General features: G+C 40.5%; 1 protein-coding gene across 1 annotated transcript in view; it reads left to right on the forward strand.

Annotated features, from left to right (window-relative positions):
* Positions 1 to 6,933: 6,933 nt before the first annotated feature.
* Positions 6,934 to 23,559, forward strand: part of LOC117560377 (lymphocyte-specific protein 1-like) — a 45,001-nt gene continuing 28,375 nt past the window's right edge. Inside the window, exons 1-2 of the mRNA XM_034237242.1 lie at positions 6,934 to 7,157; positions 16,238 to 16,378. Coding sequence (XP_034093133.1) covers positions 7,099 to 7,157; positions 16,238 to 16,378 — 200 coding nt within the window. The 5' untranslated portion in view covers positions 6,934 to 7,098. The remainder of the gene's footprint in view (positions 7,158 to 16,237; positions 16,379 to 23,559) is intronic.

Raw genomic sequence — 23,559 nt, forward strand, 5'->3', positions numbered from 1 at the left:
TTTTCCTTCTAATTTGTTATTATTTAGTGCAGAAACGAAACATACTACCAATAGAAATACATTGGTTCTAAAATCGTTCTGTGTCAGAATACTGAAATCTGTATTTTTTTTACCTGTTTTTCCTTCTAATTTGTTATTATTTACATTGCTTTTAAAATCGTTCTGTGTGACATGAAAAAAAAATTGCGAAATTGTGTTGGTGAACACCAATAATTAGATACATTTCGTGACTATAACACGAAATGCCGTGAGACACATGTGTTGGCCACAGAGCAGATTCGTGAAGTTCTAATGATTGATTTGAGAGGTTGTAATAACCAAGAAAATATATTTAATATATTTATTTCTGTGTGAACATTTCATCACTAAGTTCATTTTTTTTATACAAGCTAAAAAACTGTGACTTCAAATTTGGTTCACAGATACGTGGATATTTTATACAAGTGTAAATGTATGCACACAAGCTCAGATTTTTTTCTGCAAGTGCTCACATCAGGTTTTACAAGCTCTCGCATTTTGTACCATATCTACCTTCATAGACAGACAGACAAACAGACAGACATACAGACACACTTGGAGTATTTGGAGCTGGACAGTCTGATCAGCTCGTTGCCTGGTTGCCTCCAGCAGTTTCTCCTGTTCTGAGCTGCCATTACTTATTCATAACCTGCTGAACAGTAACCAGATCCACCAAAAACCCTTTATTCCTTCAGCCTCGTTCTCAGGCTGCTGCTGCTAATGCTCATATCAGAGCTTCATACACCACAGCCTTCTCCAATCTATAGCTCTCAATTCAAGTCAATTATGTGCTGGTTATTAGGTTTTTATGAAGACAGTACATTTTTTCATGATGATATTTTGCTTTTTAATTGGGCTTAATTTGTATTTTCCTTTTTCTATTAAAACAATTCAAATGTGACAATTTAGTTTGCACTGCTTATACATAATTAAATTACTTTAACATTTGTTTATTCTATTAAAGGTGGGGTAGGTCATTTTGGAGAAACCAGCTCGAGTGTGCTAGAATTTGAAAATACACAGCCGGAAAAAATCTGCCACTTCCTTACAGAGCCCCTCCTCCAACACACACTAACGCGCACATGACCAATGAGGGCACGAGATAAGTTTGTGCACGATATGGAAGGCTGACAGGCAGGTCAGCCATCCAGTTATTTTAGCCGGGCCGGCTAAAATGATTGGTTGTGCTTTTTACAGGCTTCCACAGATTTGTATGGATTTTTTGTCAAAGCACTTTAGATATTCATTGCTATCGGGATGTTGAGAGCATTCCATGGAATATAACAAAAAGTGTATCTCGAGCCGGTTTCTCAAACTTACCTACCCCGCCTTTAAATGTATTGGTAATAAAACATGTACGAAAAATACTGTTATGAACTCAGACACTCAGGATATAGGACCCAATTGCACGACCCGGGAGACAGAGGTAAAGTATTTGTAAGATACTTTATTTTTCCAAAAGATGAACAAAAAATGATCACTATCTAATCTCAGGATGAGATGACAAAATGAGAACAAAAGAAAATCACTCACGTTGTGAGGAACAAAACTTTCTTGATAACAAAGAGAGCATAGTCCTGACTTTGGCATGAGACAAGACAAACTGACAATGAACACTGGGAGACTGGGGAATTTAAAACACACGACAACAAGACACAGGTGAAAACAATCAGGGGTGGGGCTGGTGCTGATGAGCACAGGAGACACACAAGGGGTGGACAATCAGGAAGCCTGTAATGAGAGGTAAATGGTGAGTGACAAAACAAACATAAAACAACATGAAAATGAAACTCTCTTAACATTGCTGTCGGTGCACAACAAATACACTAGGAGAAAATGTATATTGAGCCAGCTTATTTTTAATGGATAATATATATATATATATATAATATAACTACTGTGTGTGAAAGATTATTGTAAAAGAAATCCAAGAAACACATTCATTTACACTGGTGTTATACCCACAGTTATTTATAATCTTAACTGATTAATGAGTCACTTCCAGGTTTTTTTCTCTGCTACTTGGAACTCAACGGAAAACTAATCAGTTACAAAAACTCAACGTGACCTTTAACATTCAGCACGCATGTTTAATGTTGTGTTGAAAAGTAGGATATCAACTCTTAAGGCCCCTACACACCAAGCCGATTTCGGCCGTCGATAGATGTCGATAGATGTTTGGCCGTCGATGAGCGTCCTGTCACCCTACTCAGATTGATGTGTCCGGCACCGTTGTGTCCACCCCCGATTGCATGCTGTCGGCAAAATAAATCACTCTGATTGGCTGTTCAGAAGTCTGGTGGATTTTTGTCAACTCCAGTCGAGTCAGTAGAAAGAAACGTTTTGCTGCAACCTGCTGCTGTCTGTGCGAATCTCAGAGTGGTGCGCGCGAGTATCAGAGTGGTGCGCCGAGTATCAGAGTGTTACCATGGTAGGAGAGGGAGGGGCTGCAGTATGAGCGTTGGAAGCTCAAATCAAATTGTTAAATATCAGATAAACTACTACGCATACGTGACTGGCGAGGCGACAGTGGCGTAACTATCGACGGTGCAGCCGGTGCATTACACCGGGGCCCACAGCCGTCCAGGGGCCCATGCAAAAAAAAAATATATATATATAATTTTATTTTTATTTTTTTATTTATTTTTTTATATATATTTTATTTTGGGGCCCCAATGGCATTGACTGGTTCACGCAGTCTTCAAAGTAACCTAGCAACCTAAATTAATTTGTAATTTGTCTTTCCAATGAGCGTGCTCCCTTTCATGTCATGTGATACCTTGCGTGACGAGCGAACCGTTAAATCAACATCAAAAGTTATATGTACTACATAGCTATAGCAGCAGCAAGATCGGCAGAATTATAACAAATTGAATAGCTTGCATTTATAATGTACAGCAAACCAAAACACAAGAGCGGCGCTCAAAAGAGAAAGGACAAGAGAGAACAAGGAGAAGTAAAGGCTAAACAGACAAAATTAGACCGTTTTTTTTGTCATACATCGTCCTCGAAATCGAACGCTAACGTTGGCAATGTTGACATGCAGCGGCAGCCGGAGCCGGAGGCTAACGATAGCTCACCTGCCTCACCATCATCTAGCTCCACAAGTGAAGCTGTATCTGTGGCTGTGCAACCTTCTTCTCCAGCCATGAGCCAGGAGGAGAGGATGGATTTGGCTGTGCCCGGCGGTGGTCCTACAGTTCCCGCAAGGGCCCCGCCCCCAACCGATAGGGGACTCTATGGCGCGAGAGAGAGAGAGAGAGAGAGAGAGAGAGAGAGAGAGAGAGAGAGAGAGAGAGAGAGAGAGAGAGAGAGAGAGAGAAAAAAAGAAGCAAGCAACGCTGAGTTGGGGGGGGGGGGCCCAAACAAATATTTGCACCGAGGCCAATCACAACCTTGTTACGCCACTGCGAGGCGGTGTGTGTGGTGGGGGGGCCAACAGCATTTCCTCCTCTTCTTTCGGTGAGGGAGGTCCAGTGGTTCCTAAGCTAAAGGAGGTTATAAAGGAAGTTTGAAACCTCCTTTCCTATCATCTAGAGCAGGGGTCGGCAACCCCTGGCACGCGTGCCAGCATTGGCACGCGGCACCGTAACCAGTGGCACACTAGGAATAAGTGGAATAAGTGTGCAAACTATTTAAATTGTATTTTCGGATCCTGAACGAGACCGCCGCCAGAGCGCGTCTCCCCGTTACCTGCAGAAGGAAGCCATGCACGCAGCGCAGCCCCGCTCTCTTTATCTCCAGGTGACTTTCTGCCGCTTTCCTCCGTGGTGCAGTGCTGATCGTTTCACCACAGAGGAAAGCACTTCACAAATTGCAGTAGGCCTACCCATAAGGAGCTGTACAAATGCCGCAGTTTTTGCGTGGCTGTGTCTTTAGTTGAAAGCCCAGTGGCGATCTGCTCATCTCTCCAGTGGCGATTCTAGACCAATTTGACTGGGGGGGCCACTGGGGGGCCAGTTATTTTCTGAGGGGGGCACAATAAATGCAGGACGAAAAAGAGAACTAGACAGTATGAAGTAATTGCGCATAAGAAAACAATGCAATACAGTTATTGGTATTTGTTTCAGTACACTTATTTATTTCAGATAGATCTTATAGTTATTACTGTTAGCTTCAGCTTAAGTTATAGTGCAATGTTTGCACTAACACCATATTTATATAAAAATAAAGGCAATGAACAGTTACATCTCTACTTTACATAAGGGTGTCTGCACAATCTCACATTACAGCAACAAAATCCTGCGGTTTTTGGCAAACCGAGTACCAGAAAATATACATTTAAAAAAAAAAAAAAAACTGTTCATTGTTAGGGGGGGCCACAGGGGGGTCAGAGGTCAGTGTTAGGGGGGCACTGGCCCCCCTGACCCCCCCCCCCCCCCCCCAGAACCACCCATGGATCTCTCATTGAAATAATATGCTACAAAGGGGCGGACTGGCCATCTGTGTGTTGAACTTTCCTGTCGGCTCCCAGACCGTAGTCGAGGAGGGGATGACTCTCTGTCGTCTCCCAGGGCATAAGCAACAAGCTTCAGGTTCAATAACCCACTTTAGCTTAAATGACTGGAGAGAGGCGAGCTCTTCTTGGGAGGCCGTTGCATTTATTTAGCTGTTCTTCTGTTTCACAAAATCACAGATCTCTGTTTTTCTGCTTCCTCGTTTCACTTCCAGAAACATACACACGTTCCCTCACTGTCGCTCTACCATCCACAAACACACATGCACAAGCCACACCCCTCTCTCTCTCTCTTAAAGGGACAGCGATCTCATCTCACTCTGCATGACCCTAATATTATAACATGTGTGTTCTGGAGAATCACTGAACTGACGATCGTCCTTATTATTATGCCGTTTAAACCAATTATTTAAATGTGTTTGTTAAATTCGGCATCATGTAAATTGCGCTGACAGGTCCACACACTGCTTCCCCGCAGCGAGGCTCCCCCGCACTCCTGCTGATAGTTCACCAGCGTCAAGCTCCTCAACCCCCCCCCCCCCCCCTTGATAATTCTCGATCGTTGACACGCTGATAACAACATCTTTTTTAATGGCACTTCATATCAAAAAGGTTGCCGACCCCTGATCTAGAGAATTCGAACAGCACTTATCATGGCTGCCACTGAGGGACTTCCGGGTCATTTCACTCCGTTAGGAAGGTTCCTAAACTAAATGGACTATTCGGTTGCGTTCTGATAATCCAAAAATCAGCTCCTAAATTCTAACCCTATCTCCTATTCCTTGACCTCTGAGTGAAACGTCACGGGGTTAAGGGATAGTGGATAGGAGAATTCAAAAGGACTTAGGAGAAGAGACTGCGGTACTTTAGAGAATCCGAATGCACTTTCACTATCCGACGTGTTTATGATGCGCCAGCGGACGTCATAAATGTGCGTCTGCTGCTTTGGGGAAACTATGGAAACTAGTTTTCTATACAGCGGACTACAACATGGATGTACAATAAGAACGAGGGACTACTGTAAACTCATCTAGAGACATGTGCACCGTGCTCTGATGCTGTTGCTTTGCTTTATGAACGTGGACAACAGAGAAACATATTTTTCATGACCAAAGTTGGAATTGAAATAAAAAAGAAAAGTGAAACTTATGCTCGTCACCCTCTCCCTCCGGTCCACATTAATACAAATGATCCCAATACGTATGATTGTATGAAAATATCTTAAAATCAATACAAATGTATTTATTATAAACGTTAGTCCTTAACATCTATCACTGTGTATATCACCATTCAAACATCTTTTAAAAGTTGAACAAACCCCACACAGCTGAGCTCAGTGAAATGTTGACTTTATTTGATAATTTCAGTAAAAACTAACGTTCATATTATTATAATACTGATGGACGTTCAAAACAAAGCACTTTGGCAAGTTACGACATTCGTTTTAAAATGCTTAATAAGCACCGTAACTTTCATGATATAATTTCTCCGTCATAATCGTTTGTTGACTGTTGTGTGACGGCAAATGATGCGGCTACAAGGCATTGTGGGGCAGCATTTTCTCCTCTCCTTTCGGTAAGGGAGGTCCAGTGGTTCCTAAGCTAAAGGAGGTTATAAAGGAAGTTTGAAACCTCCTTTCCTTTCATAGAGAATTGGAACGGCACTTAACATGGCTGCCACTGACATACTTCCGGGTCATTTCACTTGGTTAGGAAGGTTCCTAAGCTAAATGGACTATTGGAACGCAACCTTCGACTTCAGCCACAAACCTCCCAGGTGGGCGGGACTTTCAGAGGACACAACTTCAGTAACTCTGATATCAACATAGTACAACAAACATTACGCACATCTCCCTGGAGATCTTACGACCCAATCAGTGAGGTTGCATGCTGTGCAAGATAAGGTGTCTGGAGAGGCATTAACTTTGTTATAAGTTAATGTAGCATTCAAATAAGTATTTTTTTTACTAAGACTATAAATTGTTAATGTTGCTTTAGCAGTCAGGACTTTAGAGACATCAATAACTTCTCAGGTAAAAATTGTTTTATTTTTAACTGATTGCTTTGTTGAAATAATGCAAATGTATTTTTTTGTGTTCTGTAAAAAACACCAAATGAGAAGATGACGCTGCAGCAAATGAGAAGATGAAGCTGCATGTCACAGTTGTTGTTGCATTTTTAAAGCGCAGTGAGGGAGTTTAGTGTTTCTTTCTCTCTATAATTAGCTGGAGTCTCGGAACGTGTTAATTAGATCACTGTATACTACACACACTCTGTTACTCCCTCACAATATGAATATGTACAATATACATGCATAGTATATTGACACTGAACCACTGTTATGATATCATCTTACAATCCCCTGGGTGAGTCACATGACCCCTGTTAGGGTGAGAGAGGGGGGGTCAAACGCTTCAATGAAAACCACATGGAGGGAGGAGAGAGCTGCGATCAGAGAGTGAGGGAGAGAGAGGCCAACATGAGCCACAGAGACACACGAAGAAGAACAACAGAGCAGCTGTAGGAAACATCTAAGGACCAGAACTAAGGTCAGACCCAGGACCAGAGGCTGCCCACCGACCAGCACCAGAACCAGGCGCACAGACCAGGAGCAGACCATCCACCATGTCAGAGTCCATCAAAAGAAAGAGCTCCAGCAGACAGCTCCTGCAGAATCTCATCAGGTGAGACACATGACAATGACAGGTTTGTACTTTTATTTTTCACCCATACCTGCAGTATAAAATAAAAATAAACGTTTTTTGTGATATAAATTGAATTTGCTAAAGGTTTGCTCTGTGCAATTTGAAAATTGTTCACCACTCAGTAACTTCTTTTTTTGACAAACAGCCTTCATAAGGTCAACATAAAATAATGAAACATGTATCAACCAGTGGTAAATACCTCGGCCAGATTGGAGTTTAAATTTAAATACAGTCATATAATTGAATATCTGTACTGTATTGTATTGTGGACGTTATGCATGCATAATACTCATTTAATTTGTGATACTTTAGGGATTTATTTTAATAACACTTAAATACTTTTCTTATATAATAATACTTTCTTCTGTATTTTGCTGCATTGACACTTGAATGTATCTACCTGTCTGTATGTTGAATAAATGCATGACATGACATGACACACATGACACTTTTTAAAAATATACAGTGTTCTCAAAATGGAAACAACCAGGGTCCTAGAATCAAACCATGAGATACAGAAGACCAGAGCACGTTCTACGATATAGTTTATTCAATTTGTAAGCTTTCGGCCAATATCTTTCTGAGGGGTGATTATAGTAAATGCAGACGAGTTTAACAACTCCTGTATACAGGGTATACCCTTAACATCATCCATCAGATTATCAGTTATAAATAATCATGTTAAATTGATTGGTGGTGTAAACTGCCTGCAAAGTACACTGATAACATTTGTCTTTACAACATTTAGTTTGGTTTCCAGAGCTTCACACCCACATTTAATAATTCCAGCTGTGTTATTCGTTGGATTCAGCAGTCTTGTGTATTGCTTTGAAATGCTTTACTTTTCTTTGGCACTGCAGCAACAGAGGTGTCGTACAACAGAGCTATAAGACAGCGGCTCTCAGCTGTGCTCCATTCCTGGTATACATTCACTTTTCCCTCTACCCTCGCTCGGGAGAGTAACTCCCCTTCACCAGGGGAAGGTGACGCAAGACATATGTTTGATAAATTGTCCAAAAAGTGGCCAAATGCTGTCGACACCTAACTGAGATCTGGGGCCTCATTTATAAAGCCTTTGCTTAGGATTCACGTGGGAAGGTTGCTTACGTAGGACAAAGCAAATAAATACGCACAGGTCCCATGTTTTATTTTGTGTTGCCATAAGTTATTCTCTCTGCGTTTGTGCGCTGGGCTAATGCTAATGCTAATAATACTAATGCGAGGATAATAAAATGGCGGCTTCACAAAACTTTTTGGGAGTTTTACGGGGCGTGGTTTGCAATCCGCCCAGCCAATCAGAAATAGGAACCTTTTTCTCCCACGAAAGTCCCTGCTCTCTAGCAGGGACGGAAAAGGGGGTGAAAAGGTTCTCATGAACTAATTTTAGTTCCGGCTCTTTTTGGTGTGAACGCAACATTTCGGAACTATATCGGAACTAAAGTGGGAAAAGTACTGCGGTGTGAACGCACCATTGAGATCATCGATCTCTTTTTCAAGAGAGACCTGTCCAACATGGCAGCAAGTAGGTTACAACATGAACATAAAACAACAGAACACAAAAGGACATCGTATTTACAGGGCTACATTTACACACCTTATGTGTGAGGCTTATTGACACACCCCTGTCAATAAGCCTCACCTTCTTGGCAAAAACTGTATTGTTTTAGAAGTGGTGGAGAGACAATACACAGTTTGACCCACTGCTGTCACCCATGGCCAAAGCATATCTCTCCGTCCCACTGAGGTGGCGTACTTTTTCGCTGTCCGTCATTTTGACAGACAGGATCGTAAAATGTCCGTCATAATCCCTTATTACCCGTCGGGTCTGAACAGTTCACGAGAGAGCACGCTTGTGAACTGTCAACGGGGGGGGGGGGGGGGCGGTGTTATGCCGTGTGTGCATGACCTCGCGGGAGCGCGCACAGCGTAAAGCAAAACCTCCCAGACATGTTTTGATCTGTACGGCAAAGTACGGTTTGGAAACTATATAATTTCCTTTTGGAGGGCATGCATAACACGACATAACACCAGAGCCTCGCTGCGGGGAAACGTTGGCGCTGTTCCGAGTTTGTTCTAATCTGTCAAAATGACAGACTGCTTTCAGATTTTTCCGTCATTGTTAAATAAAATATTCGGTTAACGCGACCACTGCTGTCCCAGCAACTTCAGTACCAAGCGAGAGAGTTTTTTACAGAGCAGGGGATATTGTAAATGCCCAAACATCCCAGCTTATAAATACCTGGAAATGTGGACATTCTCATATTCCTAAAAACCTGTCTGATGATGCTGAGTGAGTGACTAGTGAGTGTGAGTTGAGTTACTTGAAAAACTAAAGTGACACTTGATTTATTTTATTGCAGGGTCTGATTATTAAATGTCCTTGTTTATTTGTGAGATGCAGTGGCACAAAGAAAATCCCTACTTTTTTTGGTAGTAGCCTACTAGTAGGTACAAAAACACTGGTTTTCTTGTTCCAGTCTGTTACTGTCACTTTGTTTTTGACACTTTAAAATACTGCTATCCTACTAAAATGCTGTACAAATCAGATTTATTATTTAATAAAGAAACATTTTCCGAGTAAAAAAAATGTTATTGAAAAAAAATTAATACATTTTTTTCCCCGTTTATTATTCAATATCGCAATAAATACCGTACCGTGGACTTGTTATCGCGGTATTATCGTACCGTGAGTTTTTGGTATCGTTACATCCCTACTATCTACCAATTGGATCAAATATCAGCCAAATGAGTGTTGATACTGCAAGGAGACGTATTGTGTGAAAATAAATGGAAGATGTTGTTTAATTGCTGATATATTTATGATCCACGTCACGTATTCAGTTTTGGCGGCATTTCTTACAGTTTGTCAAAAGGTCTTCTGATCAGGGCTCTATAAATAAATATCTACGGCAGATATGTAATATTTAATGCAGCCGAACCGTGTATTACAATGCCGTTATGTGATGACTTCCAAAGAGAAAAGCAAGAACACTCGGAATAAAGTATTATTTAAAAAAAAACTGTTTCCAATTTCATATCATATAAACACCATATCCCGAAATGCATTGCGGCTAAAACAATCGATGCCTATCAAAACCTCTGAAAAAAGAAAGGTGTCTCTCAGAATCTAAAGAGAAAAACCTATGGGAAAAACACAAAAGCATTGTACACAATTTAAACCAATAAATGTCGTATAATTAACTAGGATAAACTGATGTTTTTTAGTTGATGAGTACTGCAGATATCACTGTTAAATCATTTGATCATTGGTTTTATTATGAAAACGTTGAGACCGGAAATACTATTTTCAACCCGTAACTTTACATGGAGGCTGCCGCATACCTCAAATAATCTTCGTAATATCTATCAAACTATAGATCCTACATATCGACTGGACGTGGATTCTAAAAGTACAATATATAATTCTCGCTAGAAATATAATCAAAAAGCGTTTTAATGGCCAAACTATCCTACAATTTAGGATTTTACAGAGAGGGTTATTTGTGAATAAACGACCATCTGTAACGTTTGCATTCAACGGGAGCACTAGAGGGCGAAAACTTTAAAACGTAATTATAGGACGTATTAAGCGCTTGAACAAACGACATATTTGGTCATATGAGTTGGAGGACTTGTTGTTTTATAAATTAGGCCCCAGGACTCAATTCCCCCCATGCAGGTCACCTCGGCAAGTGGTCTGCTGATTGGTTGGTTCCAAATCCTAGTGAGATCTGATCTTTGAAACAGTGCATGCTTACTGGCATGATCAGATGACAAGAGTGTATAAAAAAAAACAGTTTTCAGAAAATATGATACTTATCTAATAGTTTTTTTTTTCAATTGTGTTCCAGAGTTATCGATCTAAATAGCGTCTTTAACCTCAAAATATACTTTAAGACATGCTTTTACATTGGTTTACACCAGTGATTCTCAAATGGGGGTACGCGGACCCCTAGGGGTACGTTGGGGGTACTGCAGGGGGTACGTGAGATTTAAAAAAAAAATCTAAAAAAAGTTAATTAAAAAAATACCATGCATGATTACAAAAACAATCTTAGTACAATAAGTTAAATAGAAAACACAATTTTACTTAAAATATTCCTAGAACCACCTCATATAAACATGTCAAATGTGTGTATTGTATAGTTTTGCATAATATATCATTTTGTTCATTGGTTAGTTAAACTTCAATTGAAAAACTCCTTGGAAAAATCTGTTTACATTTTTTTTCGTTATGTTATTATTTTTCATGCATAAAATGAAAATATCCTTAGTTTGTTGTAATGCATGCATGAAGGAGTAAATAAATCACACACTGAGGGAACATCACTACTGTATATTGGAATTATTTGTATAGGGTTTTTCAATCAAAAATGTTCGGGGTCGGTCAGGGGGTACTTGGCTGAGAAAATGTTTCATTACTGAAAAAAGTTTGAGAAGCACTGGTTTACACTACCGTTACTCTCCCTCTTGACAAGGGGTAAAGGCTCTGGAATCTATCATCACAACCTATTTTAATTCAATCTCATTTGATCGTAAGCTTTTCTTTTCCTTTATACCCTTTTACTGTTTACTTCTCCTTGGACCTATTTTGGCAACTTACTCCAAATCCTCTCCTCTAACAGGCACCGGGAACCTCATTTAATGTGTTGTTTTCTTTGTTATTTTCTTCTCTCTCCTAACTACTGTTCCCCATTATTAGTGAGTTTCTTGTTTCCTCAGTGATCAGTGGAACATTGCTGTGTGACTTCACTATAAAAAATTACAATCTGCTGCAGAGTTCAATGGCTTCTTTTATGGCTGCAACTTCCTTAATGGCCATGACATCATCTGGCTGAGGCCTGAATCCCCTCCTGCGCTACTACCCACACACACACAAAGAAAATGCAGTTCCCCCGACCTTTATTGCCTCATTGTGTAAATGGTGGAAAAAGTGATGCATATCAGACATATTTCCCCCATCATTTGGTCTTTTCACATTTGTGCTTCTCAGCGTCAAGTTAAATCACCCAGCAGGCTCTAAAGGTACCTGGAAGTAAACATTGTCCTGCAGAGACAATACCCTGTAACAGCAGTTATTTGTTGCGTGAAAAAGTGGAGCAGTCATGCTCTATGTTATTGATATTTAACGTACTGGCATTTGATAGAGGACCATGACTTGATACCCTCAGCTGTCAATATCCCTGTCATCCCTGTACAGGACTATTTTTTACTTGCGGATTTGTTTAAAGATAGAATTAAGGATATTTAAGCCCCAAAATATTTAAAGGGGCCCTATTAAGCTAATTTCCAGGTTCATATTTGTATTTCTTGCCTCTACTATGACATGTTTTCATGATTATTGTTCAAAAAGGTCTTTATTTCTCTCATACTGCTTGTGCTGCAGCACCTCTTTTCACCCTCTGTCTGAAATCAGAGCCCAGTCTGCTCTGATTGGTTAGCTGACTGGCTCTGGTGTGATTGGTCAACTGCATAGTGATGTCCCGCCCCTTAGCCTCTCAATATATACAATGTGTTGGAGCACTATACAAAGGAAGCGCAAGTGTTACGTACAGTATGGATGTCACTGTCGCGAAGGTTTGTTGTGGCATTTCAAGCAGGGGGGAAGTGTATGGGAGAGAAACTTCCTGGGAGTCTCTAGGCTATTTTTATTATATGTACAGCACTTTGGCTCGACCAAAAATCGTTTATAAATGTGCTATATAAATAAAACTTAATTTGATTTGATTTGGGAGGAACTGGCTGTGTTTTATATTTTCTGCGCAAGAAACCCTGTTCCCTAGAACGTTGGCTCTTAATTGTTTTGCCATTTACACTGTGGTGTCAAACGTAAATCTGTGCCTGGATTATGTTCAGAGGCTTGTCTTTTTGAGTGAATGAAAAGCTATCGCCCTTGAGTCAGTGGTGGTCAGGGTGGATGGAGGGCGTGCAGAGCTCAGGCCTTTAACACCAAAGTGCATCCAGAGTCCTGTCTGTAATTTGGTTTGGCAATATGAGCACTTTGGTTTAGGTTAGGGAAAGAACGTGGTTTCTATTAAAAATTAATAAAAAATGTTGTGTATCAAGTCACTGCAGACTTTTTATGTATTAAACCAGATGACAATCTTTCCTTAGCATTACCTAAGCACTGTCTGTTCCAAAACATAACCATACAAAGTTGAATAATGCTGTTAAAATGAGCAGATAACGTTTTTAAAACATGCAGCAGCCGCGATAAGGTCCTTTGAGGATATCATAGTCATCCCTTGGTCATCCAAGTCATCCCATTACAATAATGATGATGTCCAGACCTCATCTCCAGTTGATCCAATTTCATCCCCAAAAGATGTCCAAAACATACTTCTCATCTCAGATCAAATTGATTTACATAAACTAAAGGCTTACTCTTGCCAATATGTCTCTCTCACACTCTTGTGAGTGTGATCGTATGTAGGTCACTTTACCACATGATACCGCAGAATGTTTGACTCACAGCCGTTCGTGGCCAGTGTCCTCGCATACAGCCATAACAAATGACATCATCTGCATGGGATTTTTATATTTGAATTCGTTTTTTGCACTTTGAAGTAATGATTTCATTCAGCCAAATGTTTCATGAGCACAATTAATCATATTTTCAAGGCAACTGGTCCGCATGTTTTATATATTTGTTTAACCAACATGCTCAAGGTTTTGGTTGTTTTTTTCCCTTTACACTGCTACAGTCTTGGGACTTAATTCACAATCTGCTTTTACCAGCATGTTTTTACCAGTTCAACCATGCAAACAAATGTATTTAGCCAATTAATGAGGCTTCAGTAGTCTTTGTTAATAAAACAACTCAGTAACCCCCAAAGTGTGGCTGTTTTAGTACAAAAACAGGGGACTTTGGAAGATTATTCACCACAATGAATTGATAACTGGCTTTTCTTAAAGCTTCAAATTCATTTGTAAACTTTCTAATATGTATTCTGCACAGAACAAGAATTGTAGATTTTGTCTCCCATTACTTATAATAGAAATGATCTAAAAACAGGAGGAATTGTTACACCAACAAAACCTGTGTCAGTGTTCAAAATACATGGTTTGGCCATCATTTCTGTCAGTTACAGTGTAGAAAGAAGATGTGATAGCATAGAACGGTATTAGATACATTTTTTGGAAAGCACCACAACATAAGTAAAAATGCAACACAAACAAATCAATTAGCTGCAAATGCCAAATACCACAAATATAAACAGGTTAACATTAAGGATTGCAGATATGGAAATTGGCATGTAGCCATTTACAGAAAGCTAAAGGAGCTCCATGATTCTGACAATTACCAAATGCCATGACATCTTAGCCAGATTGTCTTAACTACTTTAATTGCAGTTAAAACAAAACCTGAGTGTAAAAAGTCTGCCAGTTTGTCAACTGTTTGGGTAATGCAATAACCTTTGTCTTCACTTTCAAATAAGTTTGGCTAACCCTACAGTAACTGTTCTTTTTTTGCCCATTGAGACATTTTATTAAGATCTCAGTAGTTATGCATGAGTGCACAACGTTATCATGGCCAGATGTCTGAAAATACAGTGTGATTTAAAATTGTAAACTGTAATTATCCTTTCAAAACAATGACATCATTAGGAAAATGTGTTTTTTTAACAGGTGCTCTCCAGAGACAGCTGGTTTCAAGCCGAGGTTCTTGTTATTACAAATGTTTGAGCAGATTTTCTCCAGAACTCTATCAGTATGGAATGATGATGTTGCGGCTAGTCAAGATTCCAGTTTTTCTCCATCCTCCGTCTCTTCACCTCCGCCCCCTCTGTCTTTGTTTCTCTCCAGAGATTTTAATGAAGTGAAACAGCACGGCAGCTGGCTCCAGCTCCACCAGATGTGCTTGGACAATAAAGAGAGTTATTGTTATCAAATCATTTCTCTCTGGAAACAGAAGAGCTGAATGGACTTTTAATAGAAGAGAACATATTTTTGTTTCTTTTTGCTTTTTAAAATCCACTGAAAATCCCTTCTATATAAACTTTTCCATTGTAACCTTTCAATATTAGCAATCGAATAAATAATGTGAATCTGTACATGATGAGAGATAACATGGTTTCGATTTTTGATTGCACTGAATTTACCTTCATCTTATAGTGTAGCCCTCTGTCCACAACATGTTGGTTTACTTATTTTATGGTTAAAAGTCCCCTATTGTGCTTTGTTAGGGTTTTCTCTTTCCTGTAGTGTGTTATAAAGGTTTATGTGCATGTGAATGGTCTGCGAAAATCCCAAAGTTCCCTCCAGAGGGAGTTTCTCTCCCACACACTGCCCCCCCCTGCCTGAAACACCTCCATTGGACTCCTTTGTTAACTTCAGCGACATGTTGACATCACTTTGTAACACTCATGCTTCTATTGACTTGCAACACATTGTTCATGATATACGATTGACCAATCACAACAGAACCGGCCAGATAACTAATCAGAGCACACTGGGCTTTGGTTCATACTGAGGGTGAAAAGAGGTGCTGCAGCACAGGCAGTATGAGAAAAACAAAGACCTTTTTGAACATTAAAGCATCTAAACATGTCACAGTACAGGCACTAAATACAAATATGAACCTGAAAAACGTGCATTATAGGGCATTAAGGCTCCAATTTAAAGAAACCCCAATGCACTGCTGGGTTGTACACATGCTTCGAGCCAAGTAGAATCTAACAGTTGAAAGTTTGTCTTGTTTCTATTGCCGGTTATCAGCTTTAAGGAGGATGAACTTAAGGTTTAGGGTTAGGGTATATTGAGTAACTGTCTCATCTGGGTAGCCAAACATTGGTCAAACAAACAAAAGTGTATTTTTTTAATGTCCAGATACAAAATGTGTCAGGACGAAGTTGGAAAAAATGCCCATAAAATTACGGACAAGGCATCTACAATATATTTGTTAGATGGAATTGTGCAAAAGTCGAAGAAAGTTGTATTCAAGGTGTTTTCCTTGGAGCCTCTATAATGTTGGAAGGCTCCTATATGGTATTCAATTAGTGTTTTGGGGGTATTTTAAGAGAGTGGTGACAGCCTGTTAATGTCTGTGTTGGTTACAGTTTGACTGCCCAGCGGAGCCAGGAGGATGCTGAGGAGGTGGAGCGGGAAAGAAGGAGGAGAGCCAGAGAGACGCAGAGAGGGGAGGGGAGTACCTCTTGGCCCGAGCCCCCGCAACAATCAGAGCGTACACAAAACACAGAGTGAGTAGAACATTCAGACACACAGATTAAAGAGGCCCTTTTAAGCTTTCTTGGGGTTTGTCCCTTTCTTGTAGTGTGTTATACAGGTTGCATGTAAATGGTCTGCAAAGGCGTAACATAGTGATGTCACATAGATAGGCCAAGGGGCAGGACATCTCTATGCGATTGACCAATCACAACTGAGCCAGCCAGCTAACCAATCAGAGCAGACTGAGCTCTGGTTTCAGACAGAGGGTGAAAAGAGGTGCTGCAGCACAGACAGTATGAGAACAATAAAGACCTTTTTGAACATTAAAGTATGGACACATGTCACAGTAAAGGATACAAAATACAAACATGTACCAGAAAAATGTGCATTATAGGGCCCCTTTTAAAGCAGGGACACATACAAATACATGCACGCACACACTTTGTTTTTAAATATAGATTTCTGTCAAAGAGTTTCCATCTGTTGTCTTTATGTTCATTTACTCATTATTGCGCACAATGGATCAGCACTGTTCTATTTTAATTTCTTTTTTCAGGTACAATTTCTTAAGGGTTACAAAGTACAACTAATAAAAAAAAAAAAATGTTAAGTGAAAGCTGGAATTCATTTGGAAAATAGGTAATTAAGTGCTCCTGGTTGAAGGTGGACATTGAAACTGGCCGCTGGCTGTAGCTTTACATTTGCCATATAGTTTGGTAACTTTCTATCCATCTTTTAGTGAGAAATCCAAATTGCAAATTCCTGAAATGTCAAACGATTGGTGTCCAGATAAGTAAAAGGTGTTTAGTGAGAATAACATCTGGATTGTATCTCTTTAACTGTGCTAGATGTGAGACCTGTGTTTCTGATGTTGGAGGCAGGGCGACCCGTTTGTTTGTGTAAAGTAACTGTCCTAGATGATTACAGATGAGTCTCCATTACCTGCAGGGCTGATTACAGGGGAACAGACGTGTTTGTTTGTTCGCAATCAGTAGGTTAAGCTCAGTGATGCTGCAGGTGAAGGCGCTGAGAGAGCTGCAGTTTGTGTTCGACCAGTCAGCGAAGTGACGTCTCTAAAAGGGACATGTCTTCCTCACTGTGAGTGACTGAGCATGCTCATTTACAGCACCTTGAAGCAGAATGCAGTTCGCTCATTAAATACTCCACTGTGAGCTGGTTTAGTCATCAGCTTAATGTTTTATCCTGCCTGATGATGTGAATATTCTTTATCGACGACAACAGGGACACTGATGTGCTGTTTACACGGGAACGAAACGGGTTGTATCCACTACTTTTCTCTTTCGTATAGCCCGTTCGTTCACACGAGGCCGTAACGGAACCGCGGAAACGGACCCCTAAAACGATAATGGGTCCCAAGGTGGATAGATCTGCGGACGGAACGCTCTGGGGGGTCAAACGGCTCCGTGTGTACGTCCTATACGATCATTTCCTGATAACGATGAAGCCATAGCCCCACCTCTCCCCACCTCTGCTGCTCACTGCTGTAGCATGGTCAGTAGCTACTGCTACAGATGTTAGTGCAAAATCTACAGCTCCTCTACCACAACCATCAGCAACAAGTGGACATGGAGAACTACATGAACTACATGTCGCTACATCCACCGCGGAGAATAAACAGAAGGTTTGCTCGGAGGTCTTCTTCGCTGCTCTTGGTGTATTTTGTGGCAGAAGTACAGCGTCACTTACAGGCCCGGCATATGTACTACAGTGTCTCCAGCGGGTTGAGCGGTCTCGTGTGAAGGGAAACGTTTATTGAGCCGTTCGTTTGCGTTCCCGTGTAAATGGGGTCTGAAGCTCCAAAAACAAGTGTGGTTGCCAAGATGCTCAACAATAGTGCTGAAAATTCTGAACAACATTTTTTAATTAAAAGACAAATTAAGCCCCAAGTCTGTTTTTCAGGTCTCAGGCTCGAAAATGACATTCCCAGAACAAATGACTATATCTTCACTTCTAAAAGGGGTAAATGAATAATCTTTTTTCTCAAAGCAATGATACATCTGTGAGTTGGATGTAGAAGAGTCAGAATCAATATAGATGTATTACATTTTAAAGTAAATTCAGATTGAACATAGTAAACATTTTTAAATTATAGTGTCCGTCCAAAGAAAAAACATTACTTATAGTGAAAACCACCCTTGAATGATGGGATCGGAAACTAAAAGCTTTAGGAATCCAAACTATAACATATAATAAGTACCCTGTATCAAGATTGATGCAAAACAGGTGAAATTTGAAGAAAGATATGGGTGTATTTGCCATATCTCTGGCCCCCCTCGGTCGATTTTGATGATTGACACCTCTTTTGAACCGTTAGAGCCAATATAATCAAGGGAAGGTTCCTAAAATCCATCTAAACATTACCATTGGTGAATGCATGTCAGCACGCCCAAAACTGGAAGCTGGGTTGTATTCCTCACACATATGAAAACAACAACAAATCTCAGTTTTTGAGGGGTTTTGACAAAAATTGAATGATGGATTATCAGTAATCATTTCAAAGTGACACAGACACATTGGATTGACCTTCAGCAGCGTTTTGATCGTTTTAATGCCATTGAACACAACTTTTGATCAGAAATCAGCAAAGGTAAGACATATTTGCCATTTTGGCTCAGTAAAGCTACGCTGTGTGTGTTGTCTGGGTTTGCCTGAGCTGCCGCGAGCTTTGGTCGCACAGTGATTACCGATAGAATCTGTGGAATCTCAGCTTTAATCTGATATATTGGTTGTGCAGATCCGATAAGTAATAAAGTATTTATACCGTGAGTTCTGTGCTAAGTGCGTTAGCATTTCTTCACTCAGGGCTAATTCAGAGGCTCTGCGTTAGAGTTGTGTTTTGTTTCGGTAAAAATTGTTGATACTGCCTGATAGCTAAGTTTCTTCCCGTTAAGTGGGTATGACACATTCATAGTTTGTTAAATGTTAAGAAGCCCTCAGACGCTGTTTCTTGCAAGATGTTGCGTTTTGCCCCCGGTACCAGGGGCATGGGGCTTAACTGGTCATAATTCCATTGTTGAGGTCTACTAGAATAGATTTATATTGTGGAATTTTCCAAACTCACATTGGTTTCTCATACAGCATCTCTGTAAACGACATGTATTCACTGAATTTCACTCTCTGCCTTTAACGGCTCGTTGTAGCTCCAATAGCTCCAGCCCCCACCCTCCCTGTGAGCACAGTGTGCTCTGATTGGTCGGGAGGTTGTGAATCACGCTGAGCTCCGTGGAGGTGTGGTTTCCTTGTTTAGCGATACACATCGAAACACAGCCAAACTCATCCTGAGCACACACAAACTCACAGCCAAAGTAAAAACAATAAGTGTGGCTTGATATTGAGTATGAAAAAGGTTGATAAATGCTGTGAGAATGGGTCTGCAGAGAAAATTCTAAAAACCTTCATAACACACAAGGGGACGGGTAATAACCGGAAAAGCATGACATGTCTCCTTTAAGGAATGTCCTCATCCTCTTCCCAATCTCCAATAGCTATAAGGATTTGACTTGTGGAGGTTGCAGTTCGAGCAGAGGGCCCTAAACTTCCTTTTCCCCGGCCACATCAACAAGCTCTGACTGGGGGATTCCAAGGCGTTCCCAGGCCAGCATGGAGATATAATCCCTCCACCTGGTCCTGGGTCAGCCCCTCGGTCTCCTCCCAGCTAGACGTGCCTGGAACACCTTCCTAGCGAGGCGTCCAGGTGGCATCTTTTCTAGGAGCTCGAAACCCCCTATACTCGCTCCTTTTTACGCAGAGGAGCAGTGGCTTTACTCTGAGTCCTTCTTGGATTACTGAACTTCTCCCCCTATCCCTAAAGGAGTTGCCAGCTACGCTCCAAAGAAAACCTTTTTGGATGCTTATTCACAATCACGTTGTTTTGGTCGTGACTCGTGACCCATCCTTCATGACCAGAGCTGAGAGTAAGAACAAAGATGGACCGATATATCGAGAGCTTTGCCTACTAGCTCAGCTCTCTCTTCATCACAACGTTGAGATAAAGCCGCTGCAATACAGCTCCCGCTGCTCCGGCTCCATGGTCCCCTCACTCGAGAACAAGACATGTGCACTGGGCACCTGAGATACTTGAACTCCTTAACCTGTTGAACCCCACCCGCCCGCCGGCGGGCGGAAAAACTCATCATCTGCAGGAAACAGCGTCTGAGGGCTTCTTAATATTTAATAATCTATGAATGTTTCATATCATGTAACGGGAAGAAACTCAGCTAACTGATGATATGAACCATTTTTAGCACAAAAAAACACAAGACTAACACTGAGCCTCTGAATTAGCCCTGAGCGAAAAAATGCTAACGGCGTTAGCACAGAACTCACTCATAAAACCCTTATTACTTATCGTAAATGCAAATCCAACCCATCGATTAGCATCGTGTGAATACACAGAATCGATAGATATCCGTATCATCACTCCATGATAAGAACTCGCAAAATGAGAAACAAAAATAGACATCACAACACGTGGCATTAGGTAGCAAACACGGCAATATGACTTACCTTGGTCGTTGTCTGATCAAAAGTTGTCTTCAATGGCATTACAACGATAAAAACGCTGCTGAAGGTTAATCCATAGGTTATTATCAGGAAATTATTTCTGATAATTAGGGGTGTAACGGTTCACAGAATTTACGGTTCGGTATGTACCTCGGTTTGGGGGTCACGGTTCGGTACGGGTTCGGTACAAGAAAATTCCAGGTTTGTTTTTTATTTATTTTGAACAGTAGTGCAAGTTTCAGTTTAAAAATAAGGAACTCTAACATTTTGAATAATTAACTTTATTTCACAGTGAAAAACAAACAGTACCACACAGGGGCGGACTGGGGGGAAAAAGTGGCCCGGGGATTAATTGACAGACAGGCCCACTTAATGTGCGGCATGTATCGGCAGGCCGGCGACGAAAGTATGTTACTTAACAAAAAACCCTATGCATTTTATGTTATTTTGGACCATTATTCATATAGTAATCACATTACCTGAGCCTTTGAGCAGCCGAGAGCAAAATAGTTACGGCATATATTTAGTGATTTAATGTAAACAGATCATTGATGCAATAACATTTGGACCCAATTGGCCTGACTTGACACATGGAATAAAACATGGGCGTAGGAAGCATCCTCAATGTGGGTGAGACAATTTAACAGGGGGTGTGGGCAGGTGGTGGACCTCACCTCCTCTAAGGGGGTCCGGGGGCATGCTCCCCTGGGAAGAATTTTTTTTTAAATGTTGAAGTTAAATGCATCAATCTGATGCACTTTGAGAGCAAAATTAGGGACTAAATCTATGGATACATCTCTCAACACCCATATGAAACAGAACTGTAAACAGATTTACTTTTTCTCAGAAAAAGTCAGACGTAATTTTCCCCCTTTTCTCATTGTACATGTATAATGACATTAACCAATTATATTCTATTCTATTCTATTCTATTCTTCTATCCTACGGGGGCAGCCCATGGATGTGCAGCCACTCCCCCTGAACCCCGTTTCCCTGACAACCCCCCCCCCTCCCCTATGCAAGCCCCTCCCTCTGAACCCAGGGCTCGCTACAATACTATACTGTATACACAACCGGAACACCGGAACACTTACAAATGTGGGCCGGTAGGATTTAGGCAAAAAAAATAAAATGATATTATTATTTTTTTTTGTGTGGCCCTCCGGCCCACGCACAGCACCGGCCCACCGGAAAAACTCCCGGTATTCCCAATGGCCAGTCCACCCCTGGTACCACACACACTCAGATGGCCATATTATCTATAATGGCTGATGTCAAGTGAATACTGCCCTAAATGACAGACTTGTCTCCCACTCGTAAAAAAAAGGCGTATTCGTCGTGTGACTGCATGCACCGAACCATGACGTCCGAACCGTGACGGTACGAGACGAATACGGATACCGTTACACCCCTACTGATAATCCATCAGCAATAAAACTAGTTTTCAGTTTTCAGATTTCAGAGCGTAAGATAGGTTTCACTTTAGGTAAACTGTGTGCGCATAGCCCCCACTTCTCAATGATAACGTGTGTGTGTTTGTGGAAATTCCCCTTCGATTCTATTGGCTCTAACGGTTCAAAAGAGATGTCAATCATCAAAATCGACCAATGGGTTCCAGAGAAACAGCAAAAACGCCCATTTCCGCCCAAATCACCTCAGAGGTGGAGTTTTTTTTTTCTAAACCTCTCTAAAAAGGTCAAATGTCACTTGTTTTTGCATCAATCTTGATACAGGGTACTTATTATATGTTGTACTTTGGATTCCTAAAGCTTTTAGTCTACCTTACCATCATCCAAGGGTAGTTTTCACTATAAGTAAAAAATAATTTTTGGACTGACACTATCATTTAAATTGTTTTACTATGTTCAATCTGAATTTTCTTTCAAATAAAAAACATCTATATTGATTCTGACTTTTCTACATCCAACTCACAGGTTTATCATTACTTTGAGGAAAAAGATTATTAATTTTCCCCTTTTAGAAGTTATGGTCATTTGTTCTGGAAATGTCATTTTCGAGCCTGAGACCTGAAAAACAGGCTTGGGGCTTAACAGGTTAAATATTACATTTAACATCAACTATTAAAGTTACTTTGCATATTAACAATAAACTAATACATGTTTATCCTCATAAATATAAAGTTGTTATATTTGCTAGCTTCATCTTTACCAGCAAATGATGCTAACATATGAGGCAAAAATAATTTGGACCCAAAAATCACATATTCTGCCTAAGATGTATTTTACTTCTTGTACTTTAAGCATATTTTAAAACAAATACTTGTGTACCTTTACTTACTTGTATACATTATGGTAGTACCACCTTTAGAGATGTGAGTACAAGATGCAGAAGTCATTGCTTTATTAAAATGATTCAAAAGATCAAATCGTTCATAATTTTCTGTGCAATAATATGCACCAAATCCAATTTTGAAAATAACTGAATATAGTGATCATTAACGTAAAAAAAAAAAATCAACTGACTGCACTAGAGACATTGGAAACGAAGTTTGCACTGTTCAGACAAACTCCCTCTCAGCCTTAATCAAATGAAGATTAAACACACTCAGAGTCAACGTTTAGAAACCAACTAAATCTCTCCGGGAAAGAAAACATCAGCCTTTGGGTGTTTAGTCAGTGCTGATGAGGTTCGGTCTGCTGATTTGAGCTGACCAGGAACAAGAGGCTGC

Source organism: Gymnodraco acuticeps, unplaced genomic scaffold (assembly GCF_902827175.1).
Source record: "Gymnodraco acuticeps unplaced genomic scaffold, fGymAcu1.1, whole genome shotgun sequence".
Lineage (NCBI taxonomy): Eukaryota > Metazoa > Chordata > Actinopteri > Perciformes > Bathydraconidae > Gymnodraco > Gymnodraco acuticeps.